Source organism: Thamnophis elegans, chromosome 9 (assembly GCF_009769535.1).
Source record: "Thamnophis elegans isolate rThaEle1 chromosome 9, rThaEle1.pri, whole genome shotgun sequence".
NCBI classification, from domain to species: domain Eukaryota; kingdom Metazoa; phylum Chordata; class Lepidosauria; order Squamata; family Colubridae; genus Thamnophis; species Thamnophis elegans.
The window spans coordinates 77013719-77033477 of record NC_045549.1 but is presented as its reverse complement, the minus strand read 5'-3'; the positions used below and the strand labels follow the sequence as shown (position 1 = coordinate 77033477).

Sequence of the window (19759 nt, the reverse complement as noted above, 5' to 3'; positions counted from 1 at the left end):
AACGTCAAAATAAGTGTAGCCGGGTCTCTCTTATTAAAAGAAGAAGAAGAAGATCGGAGAGCGTGCATTGTTTTTTCTTGGGTTTCATTTAAGACTCTCCATCTCCGTCTCCACAACAGAATGAATGCAGAGCCAAAGGGAAACGGTAGCTTTTAATCCACATGGGAAGGTTATTTATTTATTTGCTGTGCTTTTAAACCACACAGGGTGGGTTTCGACAGAAGGTTTAATTCCTGATAGGAAATACGTCATAGCACATTGAAAGTAGGAAATGGTTTCTCCTGCTTGTTGGGCTTTCTTCAAATACAAGCCTTCCATCCTCTGGAAATTCTCACGTCCACAAAGTTGTCTCACAAACCTCGTCTGTGTGTGTGTGTGTGAGAGAGAGATTTATTTTAAGGACTGGTTTCAGGGAGTCCTCGACTTATGACCACAAGAGCCCCAAAGTGCTGAGTAAAACAAGTTGAGTTTTGCCCCATTTTACAACCTTCCTTGCCACAATGGTTAAGCAAATCACATCAGTTGCTAAGCGAGTAAGCCGGTTGGTAAGTGAATCTGCTTTCCCGATTGGCTTTGCTCCTCCGAAGGTCGGAAAAGAGGATCACGTGGCCTTGAGACACTGCGACCGTCATAAGAGTGAGTCAGTTGCCAAACGTCTGAACTTTAATATTGTGACTGCAGGAATGGTGCAACAGCCATAAGTGTGAAAAATCAAATGGTCATGAAACAAACTGTTGTAAGTTGATGGGCTACCTGTAGTTTCAATTTGTTGTTGTTAGTTGCGAAGTCGTGTCTGACCCATCACGACCCCCATGGACCACGTTCCTCCAGGCCTTTCTATCCTCTCCCATCTCCTGGAGTCCATTGAAGCTCACGCCGGCTGCTTCGGTGACTCCATCCAGCCACCTCCTTCTCTGCCGTCCCTTCTTCTTCTTCTGCCCTCCATCGTTCCCAGCATGAGGCTCTTCTCCAGGGAGTCCTTCTTCCTTCTCATCAGGTGGCCAAAGTCTTTGAGTTTCCTCTTCGGGATCTGGCCTTCTAAAGAGCAGCCAGGGTTGATCTTTAGAAGGCCAGATCCTCTAGGACTGACCGGTTGGATGGCCTTGCAGTCCAAGGGACTCAATGCAGGAGTCTTCTCCAGCCCCAGAGTTCAAAGGCCTCCATTCTTTGGCCCTCAGCCTTCCCACTTTCACAGCCATCCATTGCAACTGGGAAAACCACAGCCTTGACTAGATGCACTTTTATTGGCAGGGGGATGTCTCTGCTTTTTAGTAGGAGGTCTAGATTTGCCATAGCTTTTCCTTTCCATGAGCAAGCGTCTTTTGATTCCTTGGCTGCTGTCCCCATCTGTGAGGATCTTGGAGCCCAGGAAAATAAAATCTGTCACTACCTCCATTACCAAATATAGTTTCTGTAAACCTCTGCAATTACTTTTTGGAACAATGCAACACTCTGTTTGAAGTACACCACATCTACACCGCTTTGGGTACAAGGGACTATACGTAGGTTTACACCATTAAGTGGTACATTGAATGTCAATATATGATACTTTTTATTCCGACAAGGATGATATAAACCATTTTAAAGAATTCTTGCTACTGTGCGATTTTTGTGGAGATGGCTTTATACATTACTTCAAGCATAAAATTAAGATGAATTAAATCCACTTTGCTAGAAAAGATCAGGAACGTCATCAAATTTGGTCAGTATAAGAATTGGCACAGTGAGGTTATCTTAACTATATGGATGAAATTAGACAATTGGTAGAAATAAGGAAATTGGTTCAAAGCAGCCTTTCGGAGCCAGATGTTTTGATTCTTAAAATCACCAGCTGATTTCCCTATTTGGGGAATTCCTGCTCAACCACATCTGGTGGATGTCATATCAGGGAAGGATTGTGCATTTTATTTTTGTATATTGAAAGAGATCTATACATTTAGTTCCAGTCTGTAATTTTTTCACTGAACATTTGTTCAAGAGTTTGCATGGCTATTTGCCAGTATCTCATTTTCCACGATGGATAATGCTTTTGGGGGAAAAAAATTAGGCGATGTTTACTAAGTTGCTAGGGAAGTGGTGGCTAAGCAGCTAAGACGCTGAGCTTGTCGATCAGAAAGGTCGGCAGTTCAGTGGTTCGAATCCCCAGCACCGCGTAACGGAGTGAGCTCCCGTTACTTGTTCCGGCTTCTGCCAACCTAGCAGTTCGAAAGCATGTAAAAAATGCAAGTAGAAAAATAGGAACCATCTTTGGTGGGAAGAGAGAACAGTGTTCTGTGCGCCTTTGGCGTTGAGTCATGCCGGTCACATGACCATGGAGACGTCTTTGGACAGCGCTGGCTCTTGAAATGGAGATGAGCACCGCCCCCTAGAGTCAGGAATGACTACAGATATGCGTGAGGGGAACCTTTACCTGTACTACTAAGTTGCTGTGTTTTTTGTGATTAATTGCACTGTGATTAATTGCATTGTTCCTATGCTGGGTTGGATTCTGACATGTTTCTCCAGAAGGTACAGCAGAGCCTTTAGGTAGAAAGAGGGGCTCTTGTGGTGTTCCTCCAGGAGAACTCTTAACCATCCTGAACAACTTTACAAAGAGAATTTGCTGAAGAAAAAAGAAGAAGTTGAAGAAACTGAAGTGCCAGGGAAATTGGGAGATTCAGGCAGTTTAATGGTGTATAAAGATTCATTGCAAGCTTAAGCTCTCTACAAGAATCTGGCCAACTAACAGTCAAGGGAAATGAGTGGGAGATAAGAAAGGCATTCAAGGTGGGTTGGACTTTGATCTCTTGCCAGGGGAATGCAGGGACTCATGACTGAGGACGCATTTGACCCCTCCTTCAGGCTCAGCCTGGTCATCGCCTACAATAGATGGATGGATGGGTGTCAAGTGCCAGGGAAAATAGGGGATTCAGGCAGTTCAATGGTGTATAAAGATTCCTTGCAAGCTTAAGCTCTCTACAAGAATCTGGGCAACTAACAGACAAGGGAAATGAGCGGGAGAGAAGAAAGGCATTCAGGATAGGTTGGGCTTTTTTGATCTCTTGCAGAGGCGAAGGGATTCGTGACTTATGAAACGTTTGACCCCTTCCTTGGGGTCAAGGAAGCCTGGTGATCTCCTAAATATACTTGGCTGAAGGGATAATGAATCAAGTCGTTTAGAACCAATTTTGTAGTCTGAGTGCAGAGAAGATCATGGTTACTGAATATGATGTAGGTTTGGCTCTATTCATCTTTATAATATCTTGTGTTTGATTTTTTTTATAGAAGAAAGGAACCATGGCAGTGGCTATTTTTGCTGTGAACTATGTAACAAAGAATATTATTTTCAAATTTTCAAACTTTTTCATGCTAGACATTGTGAATAACCTGAATTGCTACCAACAAGTAACCACGGGGTTTTCAGTTTACACCCTTACTCTAAAGTTTATTGATAAAGGGACGTTGTTTGATGGTCAAAATGCTTTGTGATCCATAATTGATGCAATATATCATCTTGCAGAAAGGCTGGCCTATTTATGTTCTAACCTGATGATTAATAGCAGATCTCCTCCATCACATCCTGAGACTGAGATTGGCGTTTATCCTTGATTCATGCATGCCATCCTCTTGCTTGAAAGAACACAGTTTAATCAGAATTGGTATCTTAGGGAATATCAAATGGCTACTTCAGGAAATTAGCCTCCAAAGATTAATTTCCTGGGTAGCTGGACACAGAGGGGAATCAAAGGCTGGGGATCCCTGGGCAAGATTACATTTCGTTATGACGGATTCCTTATGGCAAATTTCAAAGCCAAAATTAATGGCTTTGGGCGGGTGACTGTAGTTTGCACTAGTGGGGAAATTCAAATGTTTTTACTAGCGGTTCTGTGGGTGTGACTTGATGGGTGTGGCAGGGGAAGGATACTGCAAAATCCCCATACCCACCCCACTCCAGGGGAAGGATATTGCAAAATCCCCATTCCCTCCCCACTCTGGTGGTATTTGCTGGTTCAAAGTTTCCGCTACCGGTTCTCCAGAACCGGCTGAATTTCACCCCTGGTTTGCACATCTCCTTCCCTTACATAAATAGGTGGTTATTGTACAGGTTGTGGGGCCGAAATAGTTTCTTCGTTTGACGGTAGTCCTTGACTTACAACAGTTCATTTAGTGACCGTTCAAAGCTACAACGGCACTGAAAAAAGTAACTTAGGACCATTTTCCACACAACCATTACAGCGTCCCCCGGTCACGTGGTCAAAATTGAGGCACTTGGCAACTGACTCATACTTATGACTGTCGCAGTGTCCCAGAGTGTGTGTGTCACGTGATCCCCCTTTTGGGACCTTCTGACAAGCAAAGTCCATGGGGAAGTCAGATTCGCTTAACAACCGTGCGAGTAATTTAACGACTGCTGCTGTTGCCTTAACTGCTGTGGCAAGGAGAGATTGGGGCAAAACTCACTTAACAACTGTCTCGCTTCGCCACAGAAATGTTAGCGGCAATTGTGGCCATAAGTCGGGGATGCCTGTACTCTTGAGGTGGTGGCCTCCTCAACCCTCTGCTTCCACTGGGGGGGGGGGGGGCTCTTGCCTGCCTGCTCCCCATTTCCAGCCTGTCACAATGTGGAGGGTTTTATTTCGCATTTTGCCCCTGGGAATTCGTTTTATTTATTTATTTGACAACAAGTACGAGGAAACAAGCGTGGAAACGCATGAAAAAAACGGCACAGATAAAGGGATATAAATAAGCAAAACCTGGCCACGCACACATAAAGAGAGTCCAGCTCAGGCTGCCAGAGATCCCTTCTCCATATGGAAGAGAACAAAGGAGTTGGATGCATGTATGGGCACGTTGCATTCACACATGTAAATAAAACATGGAATTCGGCTCGTTCTTGAGACTCGCATTTCTTAGAGTGACTCCTGGCATTAAAGCTCCATTTTCAGGCCACGGGAATGCTAAGATGACCATTTGCAATACAGTGTCCAGTTTTGGTAGCCACAAAATAAAAAAAAAGGATGTGGAGACTCTGGAAAGAGTGCAGAGAAGAGCAAGGAAGAGGATGAGGGGACTGGAGGCTAAAACATATGAAGAACGGTTGCAGGAACTGGGTATGTCTAGTTTAATGGAAAGAAGGACCAGGGGAGACATGATAGCAGTCTTCCAATATCTCAGGGGCTGCCACAAAGAAGAGGGAGTCAAGCTATTCTCCAAAGCACCTGAGGGAAGGACAAGAAGCAATGGGTGGAAACTAATCAAGGGGAGAAGCAACCTGGAATTAAGGAGGAATTGACAGTGAGAACAATGAATCAGTGGAAGAACTTGGCCTCCAGAAATGGTGAATGCTCCAATACTGGGAGTCTTTAAGAAGATGTTGGATAGCCATTTGTCTGAAGTGGTGTAGGGTTTCCTGCCTGACCAGGGGGTTGGACTAGAAGACCTCCAAGGTCCCTTCCAGCTCCGTTATGCTGTTACTTTTGACATCTCTTAGTAGAGTTCTTTGTTTAAAGACAGAATTATTTGAGTAGTAACTCTTTTCTTTTCTTTTTGACAAAGGAGGCTAAACAGAAATAATCTTCAGCTTCTCTCTGAGTTGCTCTTTCTCGGGACTCCCAAACTCTACAGACTGTAAGTAGATTTATTTGTTTATTGTCAGTTTCGGAAGCATTTGATCTGTTCCTTTACGCTTTTACCTTATGAACTAAATTTTGTTTAATAAAAATTTAAAAAACCCTGTCCCACTCATGGTTGCCCTTTTCCCTTCCTGATAATGTCTATGTCTGCTGCGATTATTGTAACACCTGTTTTGAATCTGACTTAGAGAAAATCCGGAGTTTTCTCATTTGGAATGAGAATCTGTCCAAAGTTCTTCTCCTTTTGATATGGAATAGTTTAAAGAAAACATTATTGATCTTCTGGTTCAAAGAATGCTAATATTCTAATCCATATGTTTTTCTTGATTTTGGGGATCGTATATTCTATACAGGTAGCCCTCGACTTGTAACAATTCACTTAGTGACAGTTGAAAATTACAACAATAAAAAAGTGACTTATGGCCATTTTTCACGTTTACGACCACTGCACCTTCTGTGCTCATATATGACGGTCGCAGTGCCCCCATCACCTTTTGCGACCTTCTGACAAGCAAAGTCAGGGGGGAAGGTTTAAGGTTTTAACGGATTTGTATGCCACCCAATCCCAGAGGATCACATAAAAAACAATTTTAAAAAGATATTAAAAGAAGTTAAAATATAAGACAAAGCAAATTAAAAGGACACAACATGCACTCAATCTTAGTGGGGCTGGAACTCAAGGATCACCAGCCCCAGGCCTGCCGGAACAGCCAGGTCTTAATAAACTTTCGGAAGGCCGAGAGAGTGGGGAGGGTCCGGATCTCAGGGGGTAGATCGCTCCATAGGGCCGGGGCAGCTACAGAGAAGGCCCTCCCCCGAGGAGCCACCAGGCGACATTGTGTAGTCGACGGCACCCGGAGAAGGCCCACCCTGTGAGATCACTTAACAACCGTCTTACTAACTTAACAACTGCAGTGATTCACTTAACAACTTAGCAAGAAAGGTCGTAAGACGCGGCAAAATTCACTTAACAAATGTCTCACTTAGCAACATAAATAATGGCTTCGTTTTGGCCATAAGTCGAGGACCATGTGTATACAGTATATATATCTCAACAAAATGTTGGAATCATGAGATGCGTGAGTTCCATAGAAGGGAGAAGGAAACAGGTATGATGGATGGATCTTATCTGCTCTTGACACATTTAGGGGTATTTGTGTTGCGTCCTTTTGGGCACCATCAACGTTTTCTCTGGTCAACGGTTGCAGTCTTGTCCGTTGCAAAGCTGGCACCAAAATTTTCCCACTTGTTTCCCAGCAGTCGAACTGATACCTTCTGGCAGTGTATTAGTTCATGTTTGAAACTGAGGAATGCACCTGGAGAACATTTTGTGGTTGTGGTTCAGAAGAAGAGACCAAAATCCCACGGATTTTATATGTAAACACACCTAAAGGGGTCAAATAAACACACAGGCATTCCTGGACCGAAACCTCTTTCCATCCTCACAGTAAATATAATATAAACTTTATTGATACACCTACCAAACTTTCCCTGAACAAGAAAGGTAGTTAAATTTAATAAAAAGTTGTGTTGAAACAGGCATCTATCATCAAAATGGAGGGTATCTGGTATTTAAACATTCTGACACATTTGTGACACATTTTGACAACATTTGACACATTTTGATTGCATCCATGTATTTTCAAGAAACACTAAAGAAATGTGGTGAATTACTCACTTTAGTGTTATGCAGCTGCATATTGCAATATGGGCAATAATTACTGGTAAAGTCAATGTTTTAATTTTTCTCTACTAAACATAATGTTTCATTGTTTGCTATATTCTTAGAATCTTATAATGACTTTGTTGGAAATATTGAAAATGCATGCTAGGCTTAGCTTCCTCATGAAGCTAACAATTGTGATATTAGAAATAAAATTCAAACATGGCACTTATTATTAGTCTTATTATTATGTGCTGTGCTGTTGGTTGTGTTTTGAGTTTCTTAAGTGACTTTGCCCAGATTTGCCTATAAAATGGCATTAAAAATTCTGAAATGGATATAGTGAAATTGAAGTAGTAAAGATCATTCCTTAAGCACTGTGTGTTTTTAAAATCTGGTATCCCACGTTTAGTATTTTAAATCTGTAGGTTTCTACAAAGTGTTTTTATTTTTTATTTCTTCCTGTAATATACATTGTGCTAATGTTATTGTTTTCTTTCTAAATGAATTAAAGCTCTTTTAAAAAACACTTTGTTCTAACTGCTTTGGGACTTGGAGGCAAAAATTGACATTTGAGTAGATCTATGATCGATGGATGTAAAAGTCAAAACAAGTTTTGTTTGATGTACACATTCATACATTCTCTTATCTACAGGGTAAACCAAGTTTCTACTTGTACAGAATTCCATAAAAGGATTGATGTAGTTATAAAGCTTAGGAAACTAATGATTTTTATGAAAAAGAGAACGTTTCATTTATAATATGTAGTTGTAAAATAAGTAGAACTTTAAAGGGAGTATTTAAGTTGTATCATATAATTTTAAATAGCCAAAAACTATTGTAGCTTTAGTGTTCTAGTTTCATAAATTATAGCAGCATCTCCAATGTGAAATTAGTATGTGTAGGAAATTATAAGATAATTATTCCTTAAGCCTCAGGCTTACTGTTAACCAATTTACCAGGATAAACATCTTTAAGCCTTGCATTAACTCAACTTAATAAGTATAATAATTTATCTGTATTCCTAGAGACATGTTTTTCTCAGACAATTTGAGAATGTTTATGCTTTATATCACATTCAGTTGTTTACATGGCATCAATTGTATTCCATTAATCAGCATTTCTCTGCTACTTTGTGTACAATAAACCTTTGGAAGTTATTAAAGCTTGTCAGGAGTAATTATCTGACATTTACAATTAAGAAATGACTTGCTAGAGAATGGGACTCTTATGCTTGCCGTTTAGTGGAAACACAGAAGTAAGAGAATATGTTATGTAGAGGAATAGTAGAGATAATTAGATGCTGCCCTTTACATGTTCCTTTGCTTTATGCGTCCCTTTTTTCCTCTCTTCTCCAGTTTTTCCTTGGCTGACTTAAGATCGAACTATGGGCTCAGGTCAAAATGTTTCCCTGGTACAATGGGAACTTGTCTTGGGCCAGGGCACCAATTTAAATAGCATTATGATTTATCCACCCTATTAACAGAACCCAGTAAAATAGTATCAACTCCACTTATATAATGCTGTCGGTTGTGAACAAAAAGTTGTCCATTCCACGTTTTCATATTTTAGCCTCCCCAAATATTCTCGCCGGAGGGTGCCGTTGCATTTCATTTAAAAAACTTCCTAGTTAAGAAGATTTTCTCCAGAAATACTCTTCTTCGTGGGACACTAAAATTTACAATGCAATGTGTTGGGAATGCTTAAATGACTATTGTGCAGTGAGGTTGAACTGTGTGTAAATGCTCCCTGCTTTACACGGCGCCTATTTGGAGAGCCTTGAAGTTGTGCATAATGATTTCGGTGCTCTCGCCTCTTGTCCAACAAGTATTTTGCTGGGATCTGCGGCCTTTTAATTCACGAAACCGTTATGGCCTCATGACTGCTTATCTGAGGCAAATGAGTTTTGATTGCTTAATTTGACTGGTTAGACCACAGCCCATTAATCACCTTTGGCTGCAGGGAAGAGATTTGGCCAGCAAAAGGCACATTTAAAAGAAAAAATCTGTAGATACAGGAACCACAAAATAGATAATCTAGAGGTTTATTTAAGAGTTAACTGGTTTCTTTTCACATGACTCTACTTTTTAATCGCTCTGAAAAATATTAGGAGGAGATGATTTGCAGCTTAATTGGGCTTTTAGCAGAGCTCTGTTGAAGCCCGTCTAAGGCTCTGCCAGTTAAATTTTGGCCCCAGCAATTTATTGTGAGTTGCTGTAAAGCAACACAAGTGTCTTCAAAGGGGCAAATAATATTCATCCTGGCCCTTAATGGTCTCTTGCCACAATGCCTGTCTATGTTGGGTTTAGACCAAGCCTGAAGTGAGGAGGAGAAGATATAATTGAGATTGAGAAGTTTATTTATATGCCGCCCTTTTCCCTGGGGGGACTCAGGGCGGCTTACAACTCGAAAAGGGAGGGGGGGAAACAAACATTTAACACATAGGACAATACGTCATTAAAAAACACAACATTCGTACCATTCGGGTGGGTTACAGTCTTTAGCCCCAGGCCTGACGGGATAGCCAGATTCTAAGGGCTGTGCAGAAGGTCTGGAGGGTGGTGAGGGTACGAATCTCCACGGGGAGGTCGTTCCAAAGGGTCGGAGCTACTACCGAGAAGGCTCTCCTCCGCGTGGTTGCCAGTCGACATTGACCGGCGGATGGAACTCGGAGGAGGCCTAGTCTATGGGATCTATCTAATTGGTCGAGTGGAGGTAATTGGCAGTAGGCGATGTTTGTCCTTGACGGGGGTCGTGTGGTTTAAGACCTCTTTCCTTTCCTCAGTGGGTTCATGGATCCATATTTCAATATGCCTAAAAGCCTCAGTTGTATAGTTGTGCTCTGACACTACTACACTTAAACATTTTCACACCATGGCAGGAAGATTCAATACCAACCAGAACACACACAAATATAGATAGAGTCAGACATTGGAATTGGGTTGGGGAAGCAAACAACACGTTAAAAAGTTATGGTATTTACGTAGTAACTTTCTAAGCACATCTAAATTATGTTAAATTAGCAAAATATCTTTACAGCCCCCAAGGCATGTCACAACTTTTGAGCACCCCTAATGTTTGCAAATGGAAAGTTGAAAAAATTTGCCCCAGCCCTGTGCCATGATATGCTTTATTGATCGGTCACCCATAGAAAGTGGCGTTATTCAACAATTGTGTATTTCCCACTGAATGATGGAGGCTGGGAAATTTCTACGAAAGTAGCTAATTTTGTGCCCTGTCCTCAATCGGGCTCAGAAACCATGAAACCCGACTCAGGTACCCTTAACTCTTGCTGCCAATTGGGTTTTTATTCTGGGTATTTTGCATTTTAATACCACTTTATTTTCCCTCTTTGGATCTACAAGTGCAAATTCTTTGCCTATTTATTTGTAATCAGGCTTCTACATGCGATTGTCCTCTGGCACTGATGGGTCCTCAGCACAAAAGTAGGTGGAAAACTCTTGCAAAATTCCTCCCGAGTTAATTTCTGCCAGCTGTGATTAAAGTGCTGGGTACTCGAAGTGTCAGACAGCATCGCTGGCTGATTTATTTTACTCCTGGCCTCTTTGGCCCTCACCACAATAAATCCGGCAACGGCTACGCAGCAATTGCAGGTTACAGTTGCCACGGTTACCGTTGTCCAGTCCTATCGACATTATTACTCATCTAGTGAGTTACCATGATAGCTACCGCTGATTCCTCTTCCTGGGAACGCAAAGGATACTCGAAGTAGGAGAAGCGGTGGAAGTACTTTGAGGACTGTTAACGTTTGTTTTTTTTCAATGAACAATTCTGCTTTTTGCATGTGAACGCTTGTTTAGATCCTCCCCCATCCTAGATTATCTTACCTTTATGTTAACATGAAATGGACTTGGAGGGGAAAATGAAAATGGCTCAGAACACAAAATCTGTTCTGCAAAACAGCAACAACACCGAAGCACTTCTGTTCGCCTTTGTTTCCTTTTTTCCTACGGTCATACAACTCCCAATAATAATTCCAACAAAATCATTAATTACTTTTAAGCTGCCTTAAGACCAAATGTCATTAAATTTTTAAGAGGTGTAAGAAGAAGAAATTAGTTCATTTGTTCAGTTGAATATTATTTTCACCTTTCAACATTCTTTCTCTTTTCCAATGCACTAATTTGGCAGTGGTCTGTAATTTCCCAAAACCGCTTTTTAAGAAAAGAAAGCCTGCACATTTATTAGCAAACTTTAAATTAGAAGTGTTTTCCTGGGTAATCCATGACCTTCATATGCAAATATATTTTCCCACCTGGTGTGTGAACAAGATGCACAAAATATATCATTTGCTTCTTTTTGATTTTTTTAAAAAGAGCGTTAGATTTGTAATGCAACTAGTTGGTTGTTTTGTAACACAACTACAAACACTTCAGCAGATAAGATTAGTAGGTAGGGCAGTGTGTTATGATTCATCTAACGACAACATTTTTGGTCTAGTTAAGTCAAATGGCAATGGAGGATTTTGATGCTTTTTGTATCTGGACTGTGCAGGCTGGTAATATCAGAATGCTGAATTAGAAGAATATATGATTTAACCATTATCTTCAATGTTGAATGTTTTTCGTAGTATTATGGTATGAATTTCCAAAGTTCTCTGTCTAGATTTTTTTTTAAATCCTAGGAGTGTTCTTCATTTGAAATGTTATTTCTCTCCACATCCCATTTCCACATGGTTTGATGTCTAAAAATTAACAGTACAGCTTTGCTTGTTTGTGGGTTAAGGTATTCTTTAAAGTGTTTAATCTGTAATATGGTATTATTTTGCGCTAACATCTGCCTGCAGGGTAGGTCGTAACATTTTTGTAAAGCCAGCATAAGGTAACACTTTATAACACTTGAGATGATACAAAAGTTAGAAACCCCATCACAACCACTTATTTTTTGCCCTGTGATATCTTTGGTTTCTTATTATACCAACATATGGCTTTTATTAGAAGTGGATTTCAGCATAATAATATGCAGTGGTCTGGACTCTACAGCTGTCTTTAATGTTTTAACTTGGCTATGTTGTGTTTTTTATTTTTTTTAAAAAAGTAGTTTTTTAAACTTTAGAAATATATTTCTATACTCATTAATCCTGTTTAATACTAATAAGCATATATGTTTGGGAGGCATCTTAGTAGCAACAAACATTAAACCTTCTTATACAATTTGCTGGGTTTTCAAATCAACTTGTCATGTGAGATCTTTTTAGATTTCCCCCTGAAATTGACACCCCTTGCTTAAATAGAATGCTATACATTTATGGAGAAAGTAATACTTTGAAATAGTAAATTTTAATTACTATTTTAATTTTGGTTTTATTTACCAACATACGGTAGTAAACAACAAAGTTTTATAAGTAGTCTTTTCAACAGGTGTGTTTGGGAACTATAATTCATGGCAGAATGAGAGACAGAATGACAGAGTTGGAAGGGACCTTGGAGGTCTTCTAGTCCAACCCTCTGCTCAGGCATGAAATCCTATACCCTTTCACTCAAGTGGCTGTCCAGTCTCTTCTTAAAAACCTCCAGTGATGGAGCACCCACAACTTTTGAAGGCAAGCCAACTTCTGAAGTCATGGTTGATTGTTCTCAGGAAATTCTTTCTTAGTTCTAGATTGCTACTTTCCTTGATTAGTTTCCATCCATTGTTTCTTGTCTTGTCTTCTGGTAGTTTGGAGAATAAGCTGACCTCCCTCTTTTTTGGATCAGCCCTTAGTTTCCTGTGTTAAGTAAATGGTGGACTACACAGGATTTGTGACGTTTGGCTATTATTGCTGATTGAAGCAATATCTAGAGAGTGACAGATTCCCAAATCCCAGTCTATGCATTGTGTTTGTTTATGAAGTCCAGGCCTCCTCGCTTGCAATCTTCAGCAAGCTGAAAGGATTGAAGGTGAATCTCTCCGAAAGAAACATTCAAACATTTATGTTATTGCACTATTACAGATATTAAAACAGATAGGAAGGCAATGTAGAATAGAGAACTACAAAAGCTAAACATGTAGGCTTTATACAGAAGGCTGTAAAACTATTTTATATTGTTATGTTTGTCGTGTTTTTTCTTCTGTGTTTGTTTTTCCTTCTTTCTGTTTTTAAAGGTAAAAATGTATAATAAGAATTATTTTTTTAAAAAAAGTTCATCTCATTAATTTACAACCAAGTTTTCATCAAATATTTTGTACCTCAGGATGTTAACTATGTATTCCAGTGCATTATTTTTAAAGATAAGACGATAAGATAATTGTTATTGTTATTTGTGCCGGTGTGTGTTAATTTTAATTTGAATTCTTTTCAAAAAAAATGTGTCATTGTCAATTTTAATTGGGTTTGGGATATCCTGTTACATTTCTTCTTAACTTTTGTATTATGTGTTTCTTTTAATGTTGTACGCCGCCCTGAGTCCTTGGCAGAAGGGCGGCATATAAATTGGATAATCCTAAAGCTAAACCTAGTGTGAGCACACTGACACATAATAAAAATGAATTTCCGTTGCCTGCCCATACACAGAGGAAGCAGGAAACTTGAGAGTCCACAAAGTTGATACGATTTCATTTCATCATTTCATCTCTTGATTTAGACCAGGGGTGACAGGCCCGTCAGGTGGATCCATCTTACATCTGGTCTGCGGTACCTGGAGACAGCAAAGGAATGACCCGCGGTGCTTCTGCCACTGGAAACAGGCTCCCGAGCTCAATTTTTGGATGCCACGGCGTCCTGCAACCTTCTGCCAGCGAAAACGGAGCGCCGCATGTAGGAGGCCGTGGCAGCCAAAAATGGAGCTTGGGAGCCCGTTTCAACTGGCAGAGGAGAGCTTGGGCTTCCCCAGGCACCCCAGCACAAGTGATGTTGAGCTGGCCACACCCACCCTGGCCATGCCCCCCCCATTCCAAAGGGTTTTGGACAGTTCCAACTGAACCGTAACTGGGCTAACAATTCTGACAATGGGGAAAGGACCCACGTATTTAGGTCCAGGTTTCTTCAGTTTTTGGGTAGTCTGAAGATACTTAGTGGACAAGAAACCCCTATCCCCAACCTGGCAGCCGATAGCAAGCAAGGCCAAAGACAACCCTGATGCGACCCTCAATGAAATTGAGTTTGACACCCCTGATTTAGCCGATCCTGGGCTAATGGACTTTGGGAGCAACAGGCAAAATCTGTTTGCCACCTGCAGCAGATCTAGAATAACCCTTGTCATTTAACAGAGGCTATTAGAGATTTCCCCCCTCTCCCATTAAACAACTAAAACAAGGATTTGCTTGCATTTGAATCTTCCTGAAAGCAAATGTTTTCCAGAGCAATGAATAACGCTTAGATTTAGTCATAACCAAACACTAGTTGAAATTAACGACTTACTTAGATATGATGACTAATTGTCACCAATTGTCTGATTCCAGTGGTCATCATTTTCATTAATTTATTATGAATGTTAACTACAAAAACAATACTTACAATTTTGAAACGCAACATTAGAACAATATAGCCAAGTTGGATTTTAATTCATTCTCGAAGTACTTATAGAAACTGTGTTAGCACAGTGGTTATCATGCAGTATGGCAGGCTAATTCTGCCGATTGCCAGCAGTTCGATCATGACCGGCTCAAGGTTGACTCAGCCTTCTATCCCACTGAGGTCGGTAAAATGAGGACCCGGATTGTTGTGGGCAAGATGCTAACTCTGTAAACTGCTTAGAGAGGGCTGTGGAGCTGTATATACGTCTAAGTGCTATTGCTAGTGTTATGAAGAAGGCAGATTCAATTAATGTTTCTTGCACTTGTTTCTCAAACTGAACATTGGGGAAAACTGTATTATTAATTTGAAAAGGAGTATTAATCTTTAGTCCAGTAAGGATCAAATCCTTGAATTATGAGGCAGGACTAAATAACATCATTCTTCTGTTTGAGTGATCTTTAATACGGACAAGTTTAATTTGCTTGAGACAATTATTTAAACATCTCCAATTATGCTAAGATATGTCTAGAGGGAAGAAAGCTTTGGGATGAAAGGCATGTAGGATCGAAGGAGATAAAAGTTTCAAAGTACAAAATTGACTGTCTACCAACCTGTGAAAAATTAGAGCAAAAGGGACCATAAATAACATCTTTTATTACGTAGAACAGAAATAAAGCAACTATTTGTTTGTACTGAATATTTACGGGTACCAATGTCATTTTGTTCTGTTCAGTTTTGTTTAAAAGAGAAAGAAATGAAGTTGGAAGAGTGCAGATGGGTATCCCACAGCAAGCGGCGATGGATGGCCGTGAGAGATTAAAGCTTGCAGTGGCTGAATAGCTGAGAAAAATCTCAAAAGGGAAAGTTGATTGCTTCCCCTCCAACTGTTCGCATTGATTGAAAAACCCCTAATTTAGACTTCTGTTTGTTCTGTGCCTTAAACTATCTGCATTCTCCTTTAGAGCTGGGGGAAAACCCTGAAAGGACCCAGGGATAAGAAGTCATTGCTGGCCAACTATTGTTCTTAAATCCTCACAAAATGCTGAAGAAATTAAATTTATTCTTTATTGCTCCAAAGTGTTACCTAGGTCACTGGCGATGGGAAAACTGATCTGGAAGTTTGAGTGCACCAATCTTTGCTTTGTGTCGAAATGCTTAACCTCAGACACCACAAGGCACCCTTAAGGGTGTTGTGGGAATGAGGCTAAGCATATTAACACCAGGAGTTTTATTCTCCTGGATTTATAATGGGATGTGCTGTCACTAGATGAAAATGCCGTGTTTACACTTCACGATTAAATGATCATTTAATTAACACCTAAAGGGTTGGGGCGGGGTTTTTTCCCCCCACAGACTTTGGGGCCCAGGACTTTTAAATTCTTTTCAGCTTTTATTGATTCTAGGGAAGGATTTACTTTTTTCAGTACAAATTGTTCTAAGAAGGATCACTTATAATTTTTGTTAAGCTACCCTTTGAGTCAAGAATTGTGCTTAAAATAACATAAGTGCCGGGGGGGGGGGGGGGGGGGAGAACAACTAGATCTAAATTCTTCTACTGTCGCACTTCACCAAGGAGAATGAAAGGAAAATAGGCCGAAATCCATGTCTACTTTTACAGATTCATTCAAAACTGTCAAAAAACAAAAGATGGGCTTTGTGCTTAAGGCAGACATCACGGGGAAAAAGGACAAATTGACAGAATTCATGTTTATGGTAGAAAAGTTCTGTGGAGCTTCTGGAGAAGGGTGCACATCTCTTGCTCCAACTTGGGCTCCTATAAAAGGGTGTTTTTTTTTTAATACAATGTTTTCCGTAAAATGGCATAGACCTCATTGTATTTTTGCTACGTGTTGAATTTCTTGCCTATAGCAGGGGCAGTTCCGGTCAGTATCCGGCGCACACCAGAGGGGACTAACGAGAAAGCATTGGTGCGCATAACACCAGATGTGTCACAGAACCACCGAGAGTCAGACACAACGGAATGAATAACATCATCGCCTCGCTTTCCTCATAAACAATCAAATCATTATATCAGTTCCTTTATCATGTGTACTGTAGGTTACAATAGATTTGAAGTATACTTAGGCCATGTATTTCAAACAGTTTTCTAAGCAGGCGTTCATCATATTCTCATTCTTCATTCTTAAACTCCTCCACCACATACGTGTTTTCCCCGCAGTACAGTATCATTATTTTAGAGCTGTGGTGGCACAGTGGTTAGAGTGCAGTACTGCAGGCTAATTCTGCGGGCTGCCAGCAGTTCGATTCTCACCGACTCCAGGTTGACTCAGCCTTCCGTCCTTCCGAGGTGGGTAAAATGAGGACCCAGATTGTTGGGGGCAAAAGCTGACTCTGTAAACCGCTTAGAGAGGAGTGTAAAAGCACCGTGAAGCGGTATATACATCTAACTGCTATTGCTGTTGCTATTTACAAGGACTTCTCAGGCAGCTATTACTAACAACTTATTGTCTACCATTAAGGCTTTTTATACAACGCTTTTCTTAAGATAGGGAATGGTATAGATCTCGTTGTATTTTTGCTACGTGTTGAATTTCTTGCCTATAGCAGGGGCAGTTCCAGTCAGTTTGGGCACATTTTCATCAGTATAACGCTCACAAAATGGGATTGATCACAGTCCATGATCTACCTATTGGCACGGTTGTAATTAAACTCTTTTCTTTTGGTCCTGCTGAATTATAAAATTTCCTTCTGCATCTAAGAATGCTTTGTGGTCTCAACATGCCCACAGGGATTTTGAAGGTCCCTGCTTTTCTTGCACTGGCTCTACAAAAACAAAACCTGATTGATATTGTGGTTGTGTGTTTTGTTTCCCTAATGGCTAAGGTCCCTTCATTCTAGACATTGCAACTGGGAACCTGAGCTCTTATTCCTCCATAGCTCTATTTAGATAGTGGCATGCGAAAAGCAGGATTTTAGTAAATGCTTTATTATTATTATTATTATCATCATTATCACAATTCTTAACATCTATAAGAACACTGAAATTACAGAGGCTCCTCTGAGAAGTACCTATTAGTTTTAATATACTTTATGTCAGCAAAGTAGTGTAAAAAACTCCAGGGGCCATTGTCAAAGATATTTCTGAAATAGAGTTGCTACAATTGTTCCATTACTGAAGTGAGATTTGAATAAATGAAATGTTACCCAAGAGATAAAATTGCTCTCTCTTGTTAGGGCCCTGCATACGCGTTATAATGCTGTGTGCAGGGGAGGGAAATCAACTTGCTGTTCTTTCAGCACCCAATACTAAATTTGTAAACAAACAAACAAACAAACTAGGCATTTCCTCTTCTGTTATGTCTTTACCGTTTAACGTCTTTGGAATTCCTGCCTTCTCGGTCCATTTTCCAGCGTTTTTGCACCAAGGACAAAGTTCTCGGCTCATTTCGCACCTCTGTAATTGATTCGGATAAAAACAAGTTTGTGTACGTGAAGGTTGACCTCATTTCGAATGACCAAATAACTTGGAAGATAATTTATTGCTGTGTAATCAGATATTTATGAGTTTTACCTCCGTTTTATAATGGTTTTGTATCACCTTTTATGTTCATGCCCGTATAATCTCAAGGCTAATATAGTTAACACTCTTGTTTAATTCAGCCTTATAAAATACGAGCAAAAGCTAATATTTGGGATTCCATGGTAAGGATTGTAGGATGTCACTATTTCTCCATCCTTACTGCATCTGTCAGTAGCCATCCAGGGGGCCTATTTAGGGGGGATCTCTTCTCGGAAGGGACTCGGTGGGTCAGTGGCTAAGACACAGAGCTTGTCGGTCAGAAAGTTTGGCAGTTCGAATCCCTAGCGCCGCGTAACGGAGGGAGCTCCTGTGAACTCGTCCCAGCTTCTGCCAACCTAGCAGTTCAAAAGCAGGTAAAAAATGCAAGTAGAAAAACAGGGACCACCTTTGGTGGGAAGGGAACAGCGTTCCATGCGCCTTTGGCATTTAGTCATGCCGGCCACATGACCATGGAGACATCTTTGGACAGCCCTGGCTCTTCGGCTTTGAAATGGAGATGAGCACTGCCCCCTAGAGTTGGGAGCAACTAGCACACATGTGTGAGGGGAACCTTTACCTTTACTTCTCCAATGGTCCCCAGGGAATTGTTGTGTGATGAGAACTACTCATGCTCTCTGGCAGAGAGCATGTCGCTCAGATTTTTCCTCTGACTGGACAGGTCATGGTGAGCTGCCTGGGGCAGGCAATTTCATGAGCTTATCTGGACTGAGGTTGAACCTGTGACTCCTGAGCAAGGGTATGCAAGCTGTGAATTCATTAATCAATGAATTAATAAATGAACTGAATAAATTCATTCAATTTATAAGAATCCAGGGGTCTCCTGGATTCTTAAGGCAGGCCATGGTTTCCTTGGGTCCAGAAGGAGATTGTGGTAACTCCCCCCCTCAAGAAGCCATCACTACACCCACCCCTTGATGGATACAACTACCCAACCTTGTCGTGTCTCCAACCTTTCTTTTTTTTGATGAAGGTGGTTGCAATGTGGCTGGACTGAGGGAGGCAGAAGGAAGAGCCACCAATTGGACCACAGCCTCATAAAGGATAGTTTGGTTCGCAGAAGAACAGGAAGGGGCATGGTGGAATGAGGTACCTTCCCTAGTTTTCCAGAGGGTAAAAGGAAAGGGGAGAATATTTCTAGTCTGATACTTGCAGAAGTTTATTTTAAAAAATTGATGATCTGTACCAGCGGTGAAATTCAATTTTTTTTTACTACCGGTTCTGTGGCTTGGTGGGCATGGCAGGGTAAGGATACTGCAAAATCTCCAAACCCATCCCATTCTGGGCCCAGCCAGAGATGGCATTTGCCAGTTCTCTGAACTACTCAAAATTTCCGCTACCGGTTCTCCAGAACCTGTCAGAACCTGCTGGATTTCACCCCCGATTTGTACCCATTAACAGTTCAGGTTTCAGATCTGGAGATGGCTTTGGTCATGCTGGTTGATGACATTTGGCAGGATCGGGAAGATTCTGCTCCTTGATCTCTCGGT

At 40.8% G+C, this 19759-nt stretch overlaps 1 protein-coding gene across 3 annotated transcripts in view; it reads left to right on the top strand.

Annotated features, from left to right (window-relative positions):
• SLIT2 (slit guidance ligand 2) overlaps window positions 1-19759 on the top strand; it is a 191913-nt gene that overhangs the window by 19436 nt on the left and 152718 nt on the right. For all 3 annotated transcript variants that reach the window (XM_032224369.1, XM_032224368.1, XM_032224367.1), the window contains exon 4: window positions 5536-5607. In XM_032224369.1, the coding sequence (XP_032080260.1) occupies window positions 5536-5607 (72 nt within the window). The remainder of the gene's footprint in view (window positions 1-5535; window positions 5608-19759) is intronic.